This window comes from Jaculus jaculus, chromosome 3 (genome assembly GCF_020740685.1).
Source record: "Jaculus jaculus isolate mJacJac1 chromosome 3, mJacJac1.mat.Y.cur, whole genome shotgun sequence".
Lineage (NCBI taxonomy): Eukaryota > Metazoa > Chordata > Mammalia > Rodentia > Dipodidae > Jaculus > Jaculus jaculus.
In genome coordinates this window covers 183,722,566-183,738,252 of record NC_059104.1, presented here as the reverse complement: position 1 = coordinate 183,738,252, position 15,687 = coordinate 183,722,566, and the positions used below count along the sequence as shown (strand labels likewise).

At 42.9% G+C, this 15,687-nt stretch overlaps 1 protein-coding gene across 2 annotated transcripts in view; it reads left to right on the top strand.

The window, feature by feature from the left end:
* The window catches only part of Pik3c2a (phosphatidylinositol-4-phosphate 3-kinase catalytic subunit type 2 alpha), a 127,832-nt gene that overhangs the window by 104,284 nt on the left and 7,861 nt on the right, over positions 1-15,687 (top strand). The window contains exons 23-32 of one of the 2 annotated variants that reach the window (XM_045144953.1): positions 113-249; positions 1,990-2,159; positions 3,466-3,622; positions 4,168-4,277; positions 6,777-6,984; positions 9,481-9,605; positions 13,996-14,113; positions 14,197-14,269; positions 15,009-15,118; positions 15,215-15,340. In XM_045144953.1, the coding sequence (XP_045000888.1) occupies positions 113-249; positions 1,990-2,159; positions 3,466-3,622; positions 4,168-4,277; positions 6,777-6,984; positions 9,481-9,605; positions 13,996-14,113; positions 14,197-14,269; positions 15,009-15,118; positions 15,215-15,340 (1,334 nt within the window). Of the gene's footprint in view, positions 1-112; positions 250-1,989; positions 2,160-3,465; positions 3,623-4,167; positions 4,278-6,776; positions 6,985-9,480; positions 9,606-13,995; positions 14,114-14,196; positions 14,270-15,008; positions 15,121-15,214; positions 15,341-15,687 lie in introns of those variants that run through there. The other variant, XM_045144954.1, reaches the window with a different exon arrangement.

Here is a 15,687-nt window from a genome sequence, read left to right as displayed (position 1 = left end):
TACCTTGAAAAAAAAAACAAAAGAAGAAGGAAACAAGAAATTAAACTATATATAAACTTTAAAAGGCTTACTTCCTGGACATATTTTCACATAGCTTAATATTTTTTTGTAGGCATGGTGGAGTTAGTTCCTGCTTCTGATACCCTTAGGAAAATCCAAGTGGAATATGGTGTGACAGGGTCCTTTAAAGATAAGCCACTTGCTGAGTGGCTGAGGAAGTACAACCCTTCTGAAGAGGAATATGAGAAGGTGATCATCAATGTCTCTTCATTCTGAAAAACTCTGTGAAACATGTATTATGAATGTCATTAATACTTTTCATTTTCTTTTTTTTTTTTCTTAATGAGAGAGTTGGGGGGAGGGGAGCCACACATTGAACTCCAGATATGTACACCACCTAGTACACATATGCGACTTTGCACACTTGGGTTACCTTGGTGTCTGGCTTATGTGGGACCTGGAGAGTTGAACATGGGTCCTTAGCTTTTGCAGGCAAGCGTCTTAACTGCTAAGCCATCTTTCTAGCCCAGTACTTTGATTTTCTTGTTCTGGTGGGTAGGCAAATTTAGCCAAGAAAATAGTTAGCTTCTCTCCCTTTCTGTTCTCCCTACATGCCCTTCTTCTGGCTTCCCTCTTTCCTTTTTCCTTTCTTCTCAATTTTTAAAAAATTATTCATTTATTTATTGTTTATTTGTAAGCAGAGAGAGACCCTGGCTGGCCCATTCTCTCTGTGTCTTCTACCTCTCTCTGCTTGCCAATAAATAAATAATTTTTTTAAGTTTTCAATTATGGAAGTTGTCAATTTAAAAAAAAAAAAAAAGCCAAGCGTGGTGACACACACCTGTAATTCTAGCACTCAGGAAGCAGAGGTTCACTGTGAGTTCAGGGTCAGCCCCATACTACATGGTGAATTCCAGGTCAGCCTGGGCTGGCATGAGACCTTACCTCAAAAGAGAAAAAAATATAGGGGACATGGGAATGACTCAGCAGTTATAGGTGCTTGCTTGGGAAGCCTACTTGATTAGCAGTACCCACATAAAGCCAGGCGCAGAAAGTGGTGCAAGTGTCTGGCTTTTGTTTGTACTAGCAGGAAACCCTGTCAAACCCTTCCCCACCATGCACAGACAAATATAAAAATATATAAAAGAGAGTGCACTTGATGGCTGGGATATAAGTGAAGCCAATACAAAAATAAACCCCAAAATATTCCAGGCATGTATTTAATAGACCAGCAAAGCAGAGGTATTTTTATAACCCAGAATATCACATTCCCCAAAAACCCTGGAAGACATTAAGGAAATGAGTTAAAGCAGCTCCGCCATCGGGTGGTAACAGTTGATTAGGAGCCAAATTCTCGGCACAAATCTGAAGCCTAAGTTCTTTGTGCCTCTGTGACCACTGCTGTTAAATATTACAGTTTTGTGTTATTATGCCTGTAAAACCAGAGCATTATAACATTGCTATGAGATTTCCTGTATGCACATATATATATTGTAGAATGGAGAAAGAGTTCTGCACAGAAAAATTGTGATTGCTAGCTTTTTCTTAATATTGGGAGCATCAAATTTTTTGTTTGTTTTAAGATAGGATCTCACTCTAGTATTCACTCTATCCCCAGGCTGATTTTTTAATTTTTTAATTAATTATTTTTTAATATAGTTATTTATTTGAGAGACCCAGGTTTGATTCCCAGTACCCATGTAAGCTAGATGCACAAGGTGCCATATGCATTTGGGGTTCGTTTGCAGTGGCTAGTAGCCCTGATACACCCATTCTTTCTCTCTCTCTAAAAGGCTAGCTTTTATTCCCATAACCTGGTTTGTATGCTCAGACTATTCTGGAACTCACAGTAATCCTGCTTCTGCCTCCTGAAAAACCACATCATCTCCGAAGTAATGTTTCAAAAAAAGTAATAAATTACTTCACATTGTGTCATTCTGCCTACATACTTTTTTTTTTTTCTCTTTTATAAAAATCTGTCTGTTCCAGGCTTCCGAGAACTTCATCTATTCTTGTGCTGGGTGCTGCGTGGCCACCTACGTTTTAGGAATCTGTGATCGGCACAATGATAATATCATGCTTCGAAGCACCGGACACATGTTTCACATTGACTTTGGGAAGTTTCTGGGCCATGCGCAGATGTTTGGCAGCTTCAAAAGGTATTAATACAGTTACTGTACCTGTTGATAAAGGGGCATGTCCTGTTTGAACTCACGCCCTTCCTCCTGGGCTTGGCCTCAGGGCTCCTTCTGAATATGACTGGGGATGATTTGACTACAAAATAATAGACAAAATGAGTACATGTAAGCTTTTAAAATAAATTGACACATATTTTGCTTTGGCTAGTTTGTGGTATCTATTAGAAATTGTTCCATTTGCCAGGTGTGTTGGCACACACCTTTAATCCCAGCACTCGGGCACAGAGATAGGAGGATTGCAGTGAGATCAAGGCCATCCTGGGACTATTGAGTGAATTCCGGGTCTGCCTGGGCTAGAGTGAGACCCTACCTCAAAAGAAAAAGAAAGAGGCCAGGCATAGTGGCGCATGCCTTTAATCTCAGCACTTCAGAGGCAGAGATAGGAGGATTGCTATGAATTCGTGACCACCCAGAGACTACATAGTGAATTCAAGGACAGCCTGAGCTAGAAGAGTAAGGCCCTACCTTGGAAAACCAAAAAAAAGCTGGAAAGATGGCTTAGTGGTTAAGGCGCTTGTCTGCAAAGCCAAAGGACCTAGGTTCAATTCCCCAGGACCCACATAAGCCTGATAGACAGAATGGCATATGTGTTTGGAGTTTGTTTTCGGCGGCCAAAGTCCCTGGCATGCTTGTTCTTTCCTCCCTCTCTCTCTCTCTCCCTCTCCCTCTCCCTCTCTCTCTCTCTGTCTCTCCCTCTCTCTCTCTCTCTCTCTCTCTCTCTCTCTCTCTCTCTCTCTCTCTCTCTCTCTCTCTCTCTCTCTCCCCCCCCTCCCCCTCCTTCCCTCACTTCCTCTCTCTCATATAAACAAAATTAAACTTAAAAAAATGGCCAGGCAAGGTGGTACATGCCTTTAATCCCAGCACTCAGGAGGCAGAGGTAGGAGAATCACCATGAGTTCGAGGCCACCCTCACACTACATAGTGAATTTCATTCAGGTCAGCCTGAGCTAGAGTGAGACCCTACCTCAAAAAACACACACACAAAAAGGTTCCATTTGTATAATGGTAATGAATATAAACTTTGTAGCTACTATTAAATCTCCCTTTGGACATATAGAATTATAAATAGCACCTTTGAAAAAAACAAAATGTTATATATAATTTATTTTTCTAATAATGAGACTATTATGTGATAGCCTCTGTAAAACTGAATTTTCAAAGATTAGGAAAACTTGGAACTCCTGGACACTGTTTGGCTTCATAACCACTTAAGAGCACTAGCACTAGTTGACTGTGTCTGTGAATAATGCTCTGTGTACTCCCATAGGGATCGCGCTCCTTTCGTGCTTACCTCTGACATGGCTTACGTCATTAATGGGGGTGAAAAACCCACCATTCGTTTCCAGTTATTTGTGGACCTTTGTTGTCAGGCCTACAACTTGATACGAAAACAAACAAACCTCTTTCTCAGCCTCCTTTCACTGGTAACTATGTTTGAATATTATGAGAGCATCTGTGGTTTAATACATTTAAAAGGATGTTTTGTGAGTTTGGAATAAAATTTTCTGTGGTCACAAAGGTCAAATTGTTACTGAAATTTTGGTTTTTTGAGGTAGGGGTTCACTCTAGCTCAGGCTGACCTGGAATTCACTATATAATCTCAGGGTGGTTCAAACTCATGGTGATTCTCCTACCTAAGTGTGGCTAAGACTGGAAGAATAATAACAGAAGGTCCTGACTTTCTATCTCTCATTCCATAAGTGGGTCTGTGACTTAAGCAAGTTGTGTGGCATCATTGACCACTGTGTTTTTATTTGTGAGAGTGTCACTTAGAGTCCCAAGACATTGACAAACTTCTGAGACTACATTCTGAATTCCAGATCAGCCTGGGTTAGAACAAGACCCTGCCTCAAATAAAAAACAAAAAAGGGGGGGGGAGTCTCAAAAGCATGATTATTTTTATTTGCTTTATTTTTAATTATGTAACTATCAGAAATTTTAAGAAAACATTTTAAATTTCTTTGTACAGATGATTCCTTCAGGGTTACCAGAACTGACAAGTGTTCAAGATTTGCAATATGTTAGAGATGCACTTCAGCCCCAAACTACTGATGCTGAGGCTACAGTTTTCTTCACGAGGTACGGCATATTTAGCTACATTACTGAAGGCATGTACATTTTAGCTTTGGTTTACTTTATTTGATTGATGGATGAAGCATTGAGTTTTCAGTATTTGCAAGAGAGAGAAAATGCCAAGAGTTTAGCATTGGATTAGTGGTATACACCTTTAATTCCAGTTACTCCAGAAGATGAGACAGAATTGCAAGATCAAGGTCAGTGTGGGCAACTTAGAAATAAAGAGCCTGACTCAAAATAAATAGGCCTAGGGATGTAGCTTAGTAGTGGAAAGCACTTAATCCTTGTATGTGTGAGCCCCTAGGTTCAGCCCCTCGTACTGCCATCACCACCACCCCCCAACACCCACATACAAAGTTACTGAATAAATATGGACGTTGCAATAGCACTTTGAAAATTATGGCTGGGCATGTATATGCATATATACATATCCGTGTGTGTGTTCCTCTCAAAGTATAGTCTCAAGGTTATCTGGTGTATGATTTCAAATATAAGAATCCTATTTATGCATAATTTTCTGAGGAAATTTTCTATAGAATTCTATGAACCATTAGAGGGTTTTAAAAAAAAATATTTTTCTTTATTTGAGAGAAGAGAGAGAATGGGCATGCCAGGGCCTCCAGCCACTGCAAATGAACTCCTGATGCATGCGCCTCCTGTGCATCTGGCTTACGTGGGTCTTTTAGGACCCGATAGAGTTTTTATGAATGCCATCATCGCTGAAGACAGCACACTCTAGGCACTAGTATTAGTGTTATTACATGACACAGCATTTGTAGCACATGCCAGTGGCTTCATTGAGTTTGCCATTATTCCTTTAAATACAAGGTCTTGGGGGCTAGGGAGATGACTCAGCAGTTAAAGCCCCACAAAACCTAACAACCTGGGTTCTCTTCTCCAGGACCCACGTATACATGTAAAACAGATGCACAAGGTGGCACATGTGTCTGGAGTTCATTTGTAGTGCCTAGAGGCCCTGGCATTCCCATATTTCTTTATCCCCCCCCTCCACCATATATACATACCTTGCAAATAGGTAAATAAATAATTTTTTAAAAATTTTTCAAGGTAGGATCTTGCTCTAGCCCAGGCTGACCTAGAATTCACTATGTAGTCTCAGGGTGGCCTCAAACTTATGGCAATCTTCCTACCTCTGCCTCCCAAATAGATCTCCCTGGCACATACATACTCAAGATTCAGTAACCAGCTTGTTCACTGACAGCTTTGTGTACATTTCCCCCTGAGTCTGAAAGATTCGGGGCCTTGCAAATTCCTACGCAGGTGTTCTAGAGCAGAGCTCAATTCTGAACTCCTTCTTGTCTGGTTTGTCTGTCAGTCATTGGTCTCCCTGTGCCTAGCAGCTTCTGCACCACCGACCTCCAGGCGTCCTCCGCTGCTCCTGTGCCTTGGCTCCTGTGCACTTTTATCCAGGTCCCTTCCTTCCTTCCAGATTGATTCTGTAAACTGTCCTTCAAAATATCTTTTCCCACTGGGGACACATTTATTTAATTCCAGCAGTTGGGAGGTAGAGATAAGAGGATTACTGTGAGTTCAAGGCCAACCTGAAACTATGTAGTGAATTCCAGGTCAGCCTGGGCTAAATTGAAGACCCTACATTGAAAAACAAAACACAAAACAAAAATTTCTCTTCCCAGTTGAGGGAAATCATGATTTTCAGGAGTCTTTTTTAACTTTATGTTGACAGATACTTTTTTTTTTTTTGGTTTGGTTTGGTTTGGTTTTTCAAGGTAGGGTCTCACTCTGCTTCAGGCTGGCCTGGTATTCACGTTGTAGTCTCAGGGTGGCCTCAAACTCAGTGCAAACCTCCTACCTCTGCCTCCCAAGTGCTGGGATTAAAGGCGTGCACCGCTACGCCCAGCTTGTTTTTTTTTTTTTTTGAGGTAGGATCTCACTGTAGTTCAGGCTGACCTGGAATTCACTATGTAGTCTCAGGGTGGCCTCGAACTCAATGCGCTCCTCCTACCTCTGCCTCCCAAGTGCTGGGTTTAAAGGCGTGCGCCACTATGCCCAGCTTACATAATATGTTTTGATCATAATTCCTTCCAAAGCTTTCCTTTGTCCCCCTTCCACTGGGCCCCCTCTACTTTCCAACCTACTGTTTGATAGAAATCATTTTCAGGGCTGCCTGGTGGTGCATGCCTTTGATCACATCAGCACAGAGGAGAGGTAGAAGAAGCGTTGTGAGTGAGTTTGAGGCCAGCCTCAATAAACTCATCTTTCAGTAATATATTAATCATATATTTCTAATAGCTCTTAAACCACATATAGCCCAAAAAATACATTTCTTTCTTATGCTAAAATTTTGTTGTTACTGAGTTGAGATGCATTTTCAAAGATTTTTTGCCTAAAGAAGAAAAAGAATTTTGGCAGCATGAGAATCTGCTCTATACATTTCTAAAAGTGGTCTTCTATTATCTGAAAGAATGTAGCATGTGTCCCCAAGAAGGTGCACTGTTAACGCATTTCCTGGTTGTTTTACAGGCTGATTGAGTCAAGCCTGGGAAGCATTGCCACCAAGTTTAACTTCTTCATTCACAACCTGGCTCAGCTACGTTTTTCTGGTCTTCCTTCTAATGATGAGCCCATCCTTTCATTTTCACCCAAAACATACTCCTTTAGACAAGACGGTCGAATCAAAGAAGTCTCTGTTTTCACATATCATAAGAAATACAACCCAGATAAGCATTATGTAAGTTTCAACATCAGTAGGTAGTCCTGTGTGTGCTGCCTTTCGTAAGCTCTTCATCCACGGCTTCCTTTCCCAGCGTCTCTTAGGTGTGCGCTGTTTACATGGGTGCTCCAGAAACAAACAGATGTTCTTGAAGCGCCATTTATTTCATGTTACTTTAAAACTATGAGGGCAAAATGTATCTTTCCTTTTAGTGCCAAGGGCTACGGCTATTTTCCCATTCCTTCCACTTTTTTAGTTTCAATGGTAGATATTTCTTCTTTTGTCAGAATCAACCAATGCAATTTAAAAAGTCTATAGCTCCCATTGTACACTCTGATATAGTATTGATTTGTTCATTCATTTTTGTGGTTCTTGGAATAAAACCCAAGGCCTTAGCATGGTAGGCACTTAAACACATAGTGCTTTCTTTTTTATTTGTTTATTAATATTATTTTTAAGGGCTAGAGGGATGGCTTAGAGGTTAAAGCACTTGCCTGCAAAGCCTAAGGTCTGTTCTACTCTCCAGATCCCATGTAAGCCAAATTCACAAAGGTGAGGCAAGTGCAAGGTTGCACATGCCCACTAGGTGTCAAAAGCGTCTGGCCTTCAAATGTAGCGGCTGAGGCCCTGGTGCACATCACACATGCTCTCTGTCTCAGTAATTTAAGCCGGGCGTGGTGGCACACACTTTTAATCCCAGCACTCGGGAGGCAGAGATAGGAGGATTGCCAAGAGACCAAGGCCACCCTGAGACTACATAGTGAATTCCAGGTCAGCCTGAGCTACTGTGAGAACCTACCTTGGAATATGGGGAGAAACAATAATAATTTTTTAAAAGTTGTTTTAAAACATTTTTATTTATTTGCAAGCAGAGAGAGAAGAAAGAAAAGGGCCACAATAAGACTTCCCACCACTGTAAACAAACTCCAGATGCTTGTGTCACTTTGTGCATCTGGCTTTACATGAGTACTGGGAATTTGAACCCAGGCTCCCAGGCTTTGCAAGCAAGCACCTTTAACTGCTGGTCATCTTTCCATCACAGAACTTGTTGTTTGAATAAAGACTGGCCTTTTATTGTTTTCACATTTGGGAATGTGTATAACATCTATTTTTTACTGGTGCTAATCATTCATATATGCTAAGTTTTCTTCCATTTTTCCACTCTGAGAGTCAATCCCAGGATCTCACTATGCTAGGCAAATGTACCACTGAGGCACATCTCTGGCCCCCGTGCTCATACTTTTGTTGGGTATTACTTAGAAACATTAGTGTTTTTGTTGTTGTTGTTGTTTGTTTTGTTTTGCTTAAAATACTGTATTTGGGCTAGAGAGATGGCTTAGTGGTTAAGCGCTTGCCTGTGAAGCCTAAGGACGCCAGTCTGAGGCTCGATTTCCCAGTACCCATATAAGCCAGATATACAAGGTGGCACATACATTTGGAGTTCATTTGCAGTGGCTGGCAGCCTTGGTGCACCCATATTTTCTCTCTCTCTCTCTCTCTCTCTCTCTCTCTTCTGTCTGTCACTGTCAAATAAATAAAAATAATTTTAAAAATACTATTATTTATGAGTGCAACAGGGTCACTTGCCTTTGCAAATGAACTCTGGATGCATGCACTACTTTGTGCATGTGGCTTCATATGATTACTGGAGAATTGAACCTGGGCCAGAAGGTTTTACAAGCAAATGCCTTGAATTGCTAAGCCATTTCCCCAGCTCACCTTCAGGTTTTGTTTGTTTTTTTTTGAGAGAGAGAGAGAATGGGCGCACCAGGGCCTTGAGCCACTGCAAATGAACAGATGTGTGCACCCCCCTCCTTGTGCATCTGGCTTACATGGGTCTTGGGGAGTCGAACTTGGGTCGTTTGGCTTTGCAGACAAGCACCTTAACCACTAAACCATCTCTCCAGCCCTTTCTTTACCTTCAGTTTTTTAATGAGTAGGTAGAAATTTTTTTTATTTATTTGAGAGAGGGAAAGAGGCAGAGAGAGAGAGAGAGAATGGGTGCACCAGGTCTTCCTGCCACTGCAAACAAACTCCAAATGCATGTGCCACTTTGTGCATCTGGGTTTTGTGGGTCCTGGGGAATCAAACTGTGGTCCTTTAGCTTTGCAGACAATCGCCTTAACCGCTAAGCCATCTCCCCAGCCCCCTGTTTACTTTCTTAAATGAACTTTTTTTTAAATCATTTTCATTGGAAATACACTGTTTATAAATTTGAAAAGTGCATTTTTTTATATAATCAATGTTCATTTTCACCTTTTTTTGAGGTAGGTTCTCACTCTAGCCCAGGCTGACCTGGAACTCACTCTGTAGTCTCAGACTTCACATTTCTCCCAATAGTTAAATTTATACCTAGGATGTAATTATATGTGCTATAAATACAGTGAACTATATTTCCTGTTCCCTGTTGGTGACATTCTCCCAAGTTGAAATTACTTGAACTATACATTTTTCTATGAGGAGTAGAAGCTTAATTTTAATGTAATGCGCTTATCATGTAATTATCTTTTTCAGGTTTATGTAGTCCGAATCTTGAGAGAAGGACAGCTTGAACCATCTTTTGTATTCCGAACGTTTGATGAGTTCCAGGAGCTTCATAATAAGCTTAGCATTGTTTTTCCACTTTGGAAGTTACCTGGGTATGTTCCTATCCTTGTCAAAGTCCTTTTGAGGGAGATTCAAAGTCTCAAGGACTTCATGCGGTACTGAAGGGCAACAAGGTGCTGTGCGATTTGTTGAATGAATCTTCAAGCCCAAGGCGGTGGCCATACTTGGGAGGCAGAGGCAATAGGATCACTGCAAGCTTGAGGCCAGCCAGGGATACATGGTGAGACCCTTTCTGAATAAATAGCAGCAGGGCTGGAAAGATGGTTAGCCATTAGGGTGTTTGCCTATGAAGCCAAAGAACCCAAGTTGGATTCCTCAGGACCTATGTAAGGCAGATGCTTAAAAAGTGGTTCATGCTGACATCTGGAGCTCATCTCAAATAAATAAAATGAATTTCACAAAATTAAAAATATATAGTGCCAGCAATAAGAAAGAGAGAGAGAGAGAGAAACAAACCTCAAAATGTGGAGTTTTTCAGACTCCAAATTGAGGTTGTCGCTTTGACTTTGTTGTCTCCATCATAGTAAAGAACCCAAGATAAGTCACGCTACATCTGTGAAGATTATCTGTGTGTACCATGCAGCTCTCCTGTGTCAGATAACACACTGAAGGCGGGCATGGTGGCGCACGCCTTTAATCCTAGCACTAGGGAGTCAAACCTAGGAGGATCGCCATGAGTTCAAGGCCACCATGATACTACATAGTGAATTCCAGGTCAGCCTGGGCTAGAGCAAAACCCTGCCTCAAAAACTCGAAAAACTAAAAAGGAACAAAGAGCCAGGCATGGTGGTGCACGCCTTTAATCTCAGCACTTGGGAGGCAGAGGTAGGAGGATCGTTGTGAACTCAAGGCTACCCTGAGACTACACAGTGAATTCCAGGTCAGCCTGAGGTAGAGAGTGAGACCCTACCTTGAAAAGCCCCCCCCCAAAAGCTTTTTCTGTTTTTAATACAATATTTAAATTTATTATTATTATTTTGGTTTTTTGAGGTAGGGTTTCACTTTAGCCCAGGCTGACCTTGAATTCACTATGGAGTCTCAGGCTGGCCTTGAACTCATGGTGATCCTCCTACCTTCCTCTGCCTCCCGAGTGCTAGGATTAAAGACATGTGCCACTATGCCTGGCATTCTTTTTTATTTTTATTTTTTTATTTACATGAGAGAGAATGGTCATGCCAAGGCCTCCAGCCATTGCAGATGAACTCCAGATGCATGCACAACTTTGGGCATCTGGCTTATGTGGGTGCTAGGAAATCAAACCTGGGTCCTTTGGCTTTGCTGGCCCGTGCCCTACCTGCTAAGCCATCTCTTCAATCCCTGCTGAAGTTTTGAACTGGGATCTTTGTGGTGAACTGTTTTCTTTTTCCTTTTCAGGGGTGTGGTATGAGCACATGTATGTGTGCAGATAGATGTATTTGCCCTGTGCACATGGGTACACAGGTCAGAAGAATGTACCTTGACCAAAGGAGTTCATTGGGTGTCCTCTTCCGTGCTCTCTGACTTCTGTGCTTGAGGCAGAATTGCTCATTGACCTAGAACTCCCTGTCTCGGTTGCGGTGTCTGACCACGTAGCCGTAAAGGCTCCATCTCCATCTCCCTCAGCGCCGGGGTTCCTGGTGCACACAGCCGTGCTTTCTCTGTGGGTGCTGAGGGTCGAACTCAGCTTCTCAAGTGCTTGGGCGGCATGTTACCTGTTCTCGTGCCATCGAGCTTGCAGGGCCACTGTAGCTTAGTGACCAGTAAGCAGGTTGCATGCTTCAAAGTCTTCTCACACAGTGAGATTTCATAAACAAAGAGGCGAAGTAGGCATTGAAGTGTGTTCCCATATACAGCCTCCCTTTTCTACCATCACAAAATAAGATGAGATGGCTTCAGCACCTGGTCTTGGTCCTGTGTCATCTTTGTGGTCTTTGCTTGTAGCTGACGGCATGATTCTTTCAGAGAAAATTAGTGACAAATACAGGAAACTAGCAGCACACGCCTCTTTGTTCCTGTTGTAGACAGCTCCACGTTGCTGGGATGGACGTCCAAACCTGGCACAGCTGACAGCAGGGGAAGGGGTTTGTTTCACACTTAGCAATGCAGGGGGGGTCCAGCTCTGGGGACGAAGCTACTTCCATACATCCAGACAGAGAAGCCGCAGCAGCAGGGGCCAGGCAGAGCTCCGACCACCCTGCGGACCCTTTGGCTGGAAATCAGACCCTCCCTCAGTATACCTTAGGGCTGGGCTTCAGAGTCTGCTTGTATGACACCTCTTCGAGCCAGGTGGCTGAGACAAGCTTTAATAAAACACCTGAGTCTGTGAGGGAATAGACATTTAAATGACCACAGGTACCAAGGGTCAACAAAGGGAAATGGGTAAGTTGGTTTTTTTGTGTTGTTTTGTTTCTCAACATAGGGTCTCACTCTGTCCCAGGCTGGCTCCTTGAACTCACAGAAGTCCTCCTACCTCTGCTTCCCCAGTGCTGGGATTAAAGGTGTACACCGCCATGCCTGGCTTAAGTATTTTTTAAAACGTTTTTAATCAGGCATGGCGGTGCACACCTTTAATCCAAGCACTCAGGAGGCAGAGGCACGAGGATTGCTGTGAGTTTGAGGCCACCTGAGACTACATAGTGGATTCCAGGTCAGCCTGGGCCACAGTAAGATCCTATCTCAGAAAAAAAAAAAATGTGTGTGTGTCCTCCTTTGAGACAGGGTCTCTTGACATTCCAAGTGAATTAACACTCCACTTTTGTTGTTAGTGCTTTTTGTTGTTTTCTGTTTGTTTTTGGTTTTTTGAGGTTAGGGTCTTGCTCTAGCCAGTTGGGCTCAAACTCTCAGTGACCCTCCTTCCTCTCCCTCCCAAGTGCTGAGAGTAAAGGCCTGTGCCACCATGCCCAGCTAAGATGCCACCTTTTTGTTTGTTTGTTTGTTTTCTTTATTTCTCGAAGTAGGAGCTTGCTGTAGCCCAAGCTGACCTGGAATTCACTATATAGTCTCAGTCAGGCTGGACTTAACTCTCAGCAGTCCTCCTACATCTGCCTGCTGAGTGCTGGGATTAGAGGTATGCACCACCACGCCCAACTACCACTATTTTTTTGTTTTATTGAGAGAGCGAGAGAATTGGTGCACCAGGGCCTCCAGCCACTGCAATCAAACTCCAGATGTGTGTACCCATTTTTGGGTATGTGCAGCCTTGTGCACTTGCATCACTTTGTGCATCTGGCTTATGTGAGACTTAGAGAGTTGAACATGGGTACTTAGGCTTCACAGGCAAGTGCCTTAACTGCTAAGCCATCTCTCCAGCCCTGTTTGGTTTTGGGTTTTTTTTTTTTTTTCCCTTTATTTAAAAAATAAAGTCTTGGGCTGGAGAGATGGCTTAGCGGTTAAGGGCTTGCCTGCAAAGCCTAAGGACCCCAGTTTGAGGCTCAATTCCCCAGGACCCACGTTAGCCAGATGCACAAGGGGGCGCATGCATCTGGAGTTCGTTTACAGAGGCTGGAAGCTCTGGCGCACCCATTCTTTCTCTCTCTCTCTCTCTCTCTCTCTCCCTTTCTCCTCTCTGTCACTCTCAAAAAAACAAAAAAACTTTAAAAAAAATTATAGTCTTGGGCTGGAGCGATGGCTTAGCAGTTAAGGCATTTGCCTGCAAAGCCAAAGGATCCCGATTCGACTCTCCAAGGACCCATGTAAGCCAAATGCACTAGAGAGCACATGCATCTGGAGTTCGTTTGCAGTGGCTGGAGGCCCTGGTGCACCCATTCTCTCTCTCTCTGTCTGCCTCTTTCTCTCAAATAAGTAAATATATTTTAGTTAATGTCTTTAAATTTTTTGTTTATTAGAGAGAGGGGCAAAGAGAGAGAGAATGGGTGTACCAGGGGCTGTAGCCCCTGCAAATGAACTCCAGATGCATGTGCCACCTTGTGCATCTGGTTTTCCTGGGTCCTGGGGAATCAAATCTGGATCCTTTAGCTTTAACTGCTAAGCCATCTCTCCAGCCTTGTTGTTGTTTGGTTTTTCGAGGTAGGGTTTCGCTCTAGCTCAGGCTGACTTGGTATTTACTGTGTAATTTCAGGGTGGCCTTGAACTCACGGTGATCATCCTACCTCTGCCTCCCAAATGCTGGGATTAAAGGCGTGTGCCACCTTGCATGGCCTGGTGGGGTTGTTTTGTTATTGTTGAGGTATGGTATGATCTCACTTTAGCCCAGAATGACCCCAAACTCATTCTATAGTCCCAGGCTGGCCTTGAACTCATAGTGTTCCACCTACCTCTGGCTTCTGAGTGCTGGGATTAAAGGCATGGACCATGATGCCTGGCTTCACTTTTGTTTTTTTAAGTATGTATAAAAGTATATTTTTATGTAAACATTGTTTTTGATTCTACAAAAACTTAATGATGAAATAATTTAAATCCCACTTGTTTTGTTTTCTTTTGCAGCTTTCCTAACAAGATGGTCCTAGGAAGAACACACATAAAAGACGTAGCAGCCAAAAGGAAGGTGGAACTAAACAGCTACTTGCAGAGTTTGATGAGTGCTTCAGCAGCTGTCGCAGAGGTACGTTCCCATGTGAGAAGTGGCGCGCCCGCTGTGTCTTTGTGCTACACGAAAATTAATGAATCTTTTTCTTTCAATCTTAGTGTGATCTTGTCTATACTTTTTTCCACCCCTTACTACGTGATGACAAAGCTGAAGGAATAGCTAGGTCTGCAGGTGAGTGTTTTTTTCTCTGTGTTGATAATTCATGACCTGTAAACCTAGAGCTTGTTTTAAAAATACTTTGAATTCTGTATTTTGTTCCTAATCCCCTTCTACTTAAACCCCTTCTCCCCAGCCAATCTCTCTTCTACTTTGATGGCTTTTTTTTCCCGGGTATGTGTGTGACCCACTGAGTTTAGTTAGGGCTGCCTGCATGAGCATGGTGGGGATTGCTTACCAGAGCACGTGCAGAAGAGGTCCCCTGTTCCAGCAACCATGAACTACCAATGAATGATTCAGGAGGAAATGAGTTCCTAGTGCCCTCCTCCATCTTGAATGCTTTAATGGGTATGGTAGAGTGACGGCTTGCTCCCTGGTGAAGTCAGAATGGGAGGAAGGCAACCTTGGTTGTTTTGAGGCAGGGTCTCCCTATGTATTCCAAGTTGTCCTTGAACTCACTGGGTAGCCCAGGCTCTCTCAACCTCCCAAGTGCTAGAATTACAGATGTGTGCCACCACGTTCAGCTAGGGTAGTCTTTCTAAGCTTATCTGTTTTTGAAAACATTGAACTTCCTAATAACATGTGATTACTAGGAGAGTATAAATCAGTGGTCCTATGAGATTTTTTTTTTTTACTTCCTCTACCCCTATCTCTTCCCTCCATAAGATCTTCTGGTAGTAAAGAAAAACTCTTGTCGCAGCTTGAAGTCGGCAGGCAGCAGCAGGATACGATAGGAGAGTATTTCTATTTTCAGGTCCAGGCCCCTTCAGCCCTACTCCAGGCCAAGTAGGAGGAGCAGTGAAGTTATCAGTCTCTTACCGCAATAACACTCTCTTCATCATGGTGATGCACATCAAAGATCTTGTGAGTGACCGCCGCTGACAGCGCTCTCTAGAGCCACTGCGCCGCTCTGCTCCCTACTGGAGGCACTGCTGCTAAGGGACTGCTTTTCTCTTTTAGGTTACTGAAGATGGGGCTGACCCAAACCCATACGTCAAAACATACCTACTTCCAGATACCCACAAAACATCCAAACGCAAAACCAAAATTTCACGAAAAACTAGGAACCCAACTTTCAATGAAATGGTAAGTGATAATTTCTAAAAATTTCCTACACTTCTATTTTCAGACTTGAAACTGCAGCATTTTAAGTGTTTTTAAGTCTTAGTTGCTGAACTGTTTTTTCACAATGCAAACAGTGGCAATCTAGTGGTATTTAACAAAAGGACACAGGATAGCGCCTCCAACCATAGACCTTTAGCTTTTTTAAAGATATGAATGGAGACGGGGGAGGTGACTCAGTGGCTAAAGGCACTTGTTTACAAAGACTGCAGGCCTGTGTTCAAGTCCCCAGCCAGCACCCATATAAAGCCAGACACACCACACACACACACACACACACACACAGTACAAGCATCTAGTGTTCATTTGCA